Here is a 2,143-nt window from a genome sequence, read left to right on the forward strand (position 1 = left end):
TCCTCCACTACTGGTGCTAACATGCAAACTATAGTCAACCAGAGGCAGAGCAGGAGCAGGTCTTCACAGACACGGGTGTGCATGTCAGACTCTGACACAGACAGAAGCAGGGCAGGACACAGTTTTAGTCCACGACTATTTTGCTACAAACATTTACCCACCAGTGTGGCAGGTGGTCTTCTGAGATTTACTCACCAAATGGAAAATCTACCAGTTTTTGCTCCTGGTGGGTGTTAACTTATGACCCTGTTTGCAATTTATTATAAAAAAAAACCCTTCTGTTTTAATTACTTTAATAATAGTAATGGTGTATGTTATATGATGATACTGTGAAATCACAATAAGACAGTTATCATACTGGGAAAATCTCACACTGTTGCTACCCTACTTCTTACCTGTGTGGACCTTCATGTGGACCTGCAAGGCCCTGTTCTCTGTGAAACCTTTTCCACAAGTGCTGCAAGGAAACGGCCTTTCACCAGTGTGGGTTCTTAAATGATTTGTCAAGTGTGACCTCCATCTGAATCTGTTCCCACAAGCATTGCAAATAAATGGCTTCTCACCGGTGTGGATTCTTAAATGGATGGTCAAATACGAGCGCTGACGGAATCCTTTCCCACAGGTGTTGCAAACGTATGACTTCTCACCTGTGTGGATTCTTAAATGATTAATCAAAGGTGACCTGCACTTGAATCCCTTCCCACAAGTGCCGCAAATATACGGCTTCTCACCGGTGTGGATTCTTAAATGATTTGTCAAATGTGACCTCCGTCTGAATCCGTTCCCACATGCGTTGCAAATAAATGGCTTCTCACCGGTGTGGATTCTTAAATGGATGGTCAAATACGAGCGCTGACGGAATCCTTTCCCACAGGTGTTGCAAACGTATGACTTCTCACCTGTGTGGATTCTTAAATGCTTCGTCAAATGTGACCTCCACTTGAATCCCTTCCCACAAGTGCCGCAAATATACGGCTTCTCACCGGTGTGGGTTCTTATATGAGAAGTCAAGTGTGACCTCTGTCTGAATCCCTTCCCACAAGTGTCGCAAATATATGGCTTCTCACCGGTGTGGATTCTTAAATGAGTGGTCAAATATGAGCGCTGACTGAATCCTTTCCCACAGGTGTTGCAAACGTACGACTTCTCACCGGTGTGGATTCTTAAATGATATGTCAAATGTGACCTCAGTTTGAATCCGTTCCCACAAGCGTTGCAAATATACGGCTTCTCACCTGTGTGGATTCTTAAATGAGTGGTCAAACATGAGCGCTGACTGAATCCTTTCCCACAGGTGTTGCAAATAAACGACTTCTCACCTGTGTGGATTCTTAAATGATTTGTCAAATGTGACCTCCGTTTGAATCCCTTCCCACAAGTGTCGCAAATAAACGGCTTCTCACTGGTATGGATTCTCTTATGCGTATTTAAGGAACTAATACAAGTAAAACTCCTGCCGCATGTTTTGCAAACATACGGCTTCTCACCGGTGTGAACTTTCATGTGCTCATGCAAGTTACCACTTTGTGTGAAACTCTTCCCACATGTGTTGCAAACATATGGCTTCTCACCGGTGTGGATTCTCTGATGGGTATTTAAGGAACTATTATAAGTGAAACTCTTCCCACATGTGTTGCAAACATGTGGCTTCTCACCAGTGTGGATTCTCTCATGGGTATTTAAGGAACTATTACGAGTGAAACTCTTCCCACATGTTTTGCAAGAATATGGCTTCTCACCAGAGTGAATTCTCATGTGGTCATGCAAGTGACCACTTCGTGTGAAACTCTTCCCACATGTGTTGCAAACATGTGGCTTCTTATCTGTGTGGATTCTCAAATGTCGGTTCAAATCGGACTTACATCTACAAGTTTTCCCACAAGTGTCACATGTGAAGGACTTGTTACCTGTGGTAGGATCACACTCAGTCTGTGACATGGGAGAGTTGTCCACATTGCTACTGTCACTGGTTGATCCTGAGTCTACATGCTGGTTTCCTCTCTGATCCTGGCTCTCAGCTACAGGAGAGCTGTGAAGGAGAAGCTGCTGGTCACTGTCTGGTTCTGGTTCACTGTGGTCACTGTCCTCATAAGTAGGAGTCAACATAAAGGGATCGGTCTCCTGCTTCAGTCCAAGCTGCTCT

The 2,143-nt window shown here is 44.3% G+C and overlaps 1 protein-coding gene across 1 annotated transcript; it reads right to left on the reverse strand.

Annotated features, from left to right (window-relative positions):
* Window positions 1-6: 6 nt before the first annotated feature.
* LOC109974004 (gastrula zinc finger protein XlCGF57.1-like) lies at window positions 7-2,137 on the reverse strand. Its single transcript, XM_020623958.1, has one exon. The coding sequence runs from the start codon at window positions 2,104-2,106 to the stop codon at window positions 385-387; it is 1,722 nt and encodes a 573-aa protein (XP_020479614.1). The 5' UTR covers window positions 2,107-2,137; the 3' UTR covers window positions 7-384.
* Between the last annotated feature and the right edge of the window lie 6 nt (window positions 2,138-2,143).

The sequence above is a fragment of the Monopterus albus genome, unplaced genomic scaffold (genome assembly GCF_001952655.1).
Source record: "Monopterus albus unplaced genomic scaffold, M_albus_1.0 scaffold317.1, whole genome shotgun sequence".
Lineage (NCBI taxonomy): Eukaryota > Metazoa > Chordata > Actinopteri > Synbranchiformes > Synbranchidae > Monopterus > Monopterus albus.

Bases quoted from the DNA above. Each gene is read 5' to 3' on its own strand.
- LOC109974004 (XM_020623958.1), bottom strand. From the start codon at position 2,106: ATGTTGACTCCTACTTATGAGGACAGTGACCACAGTGAACCAGAACCA.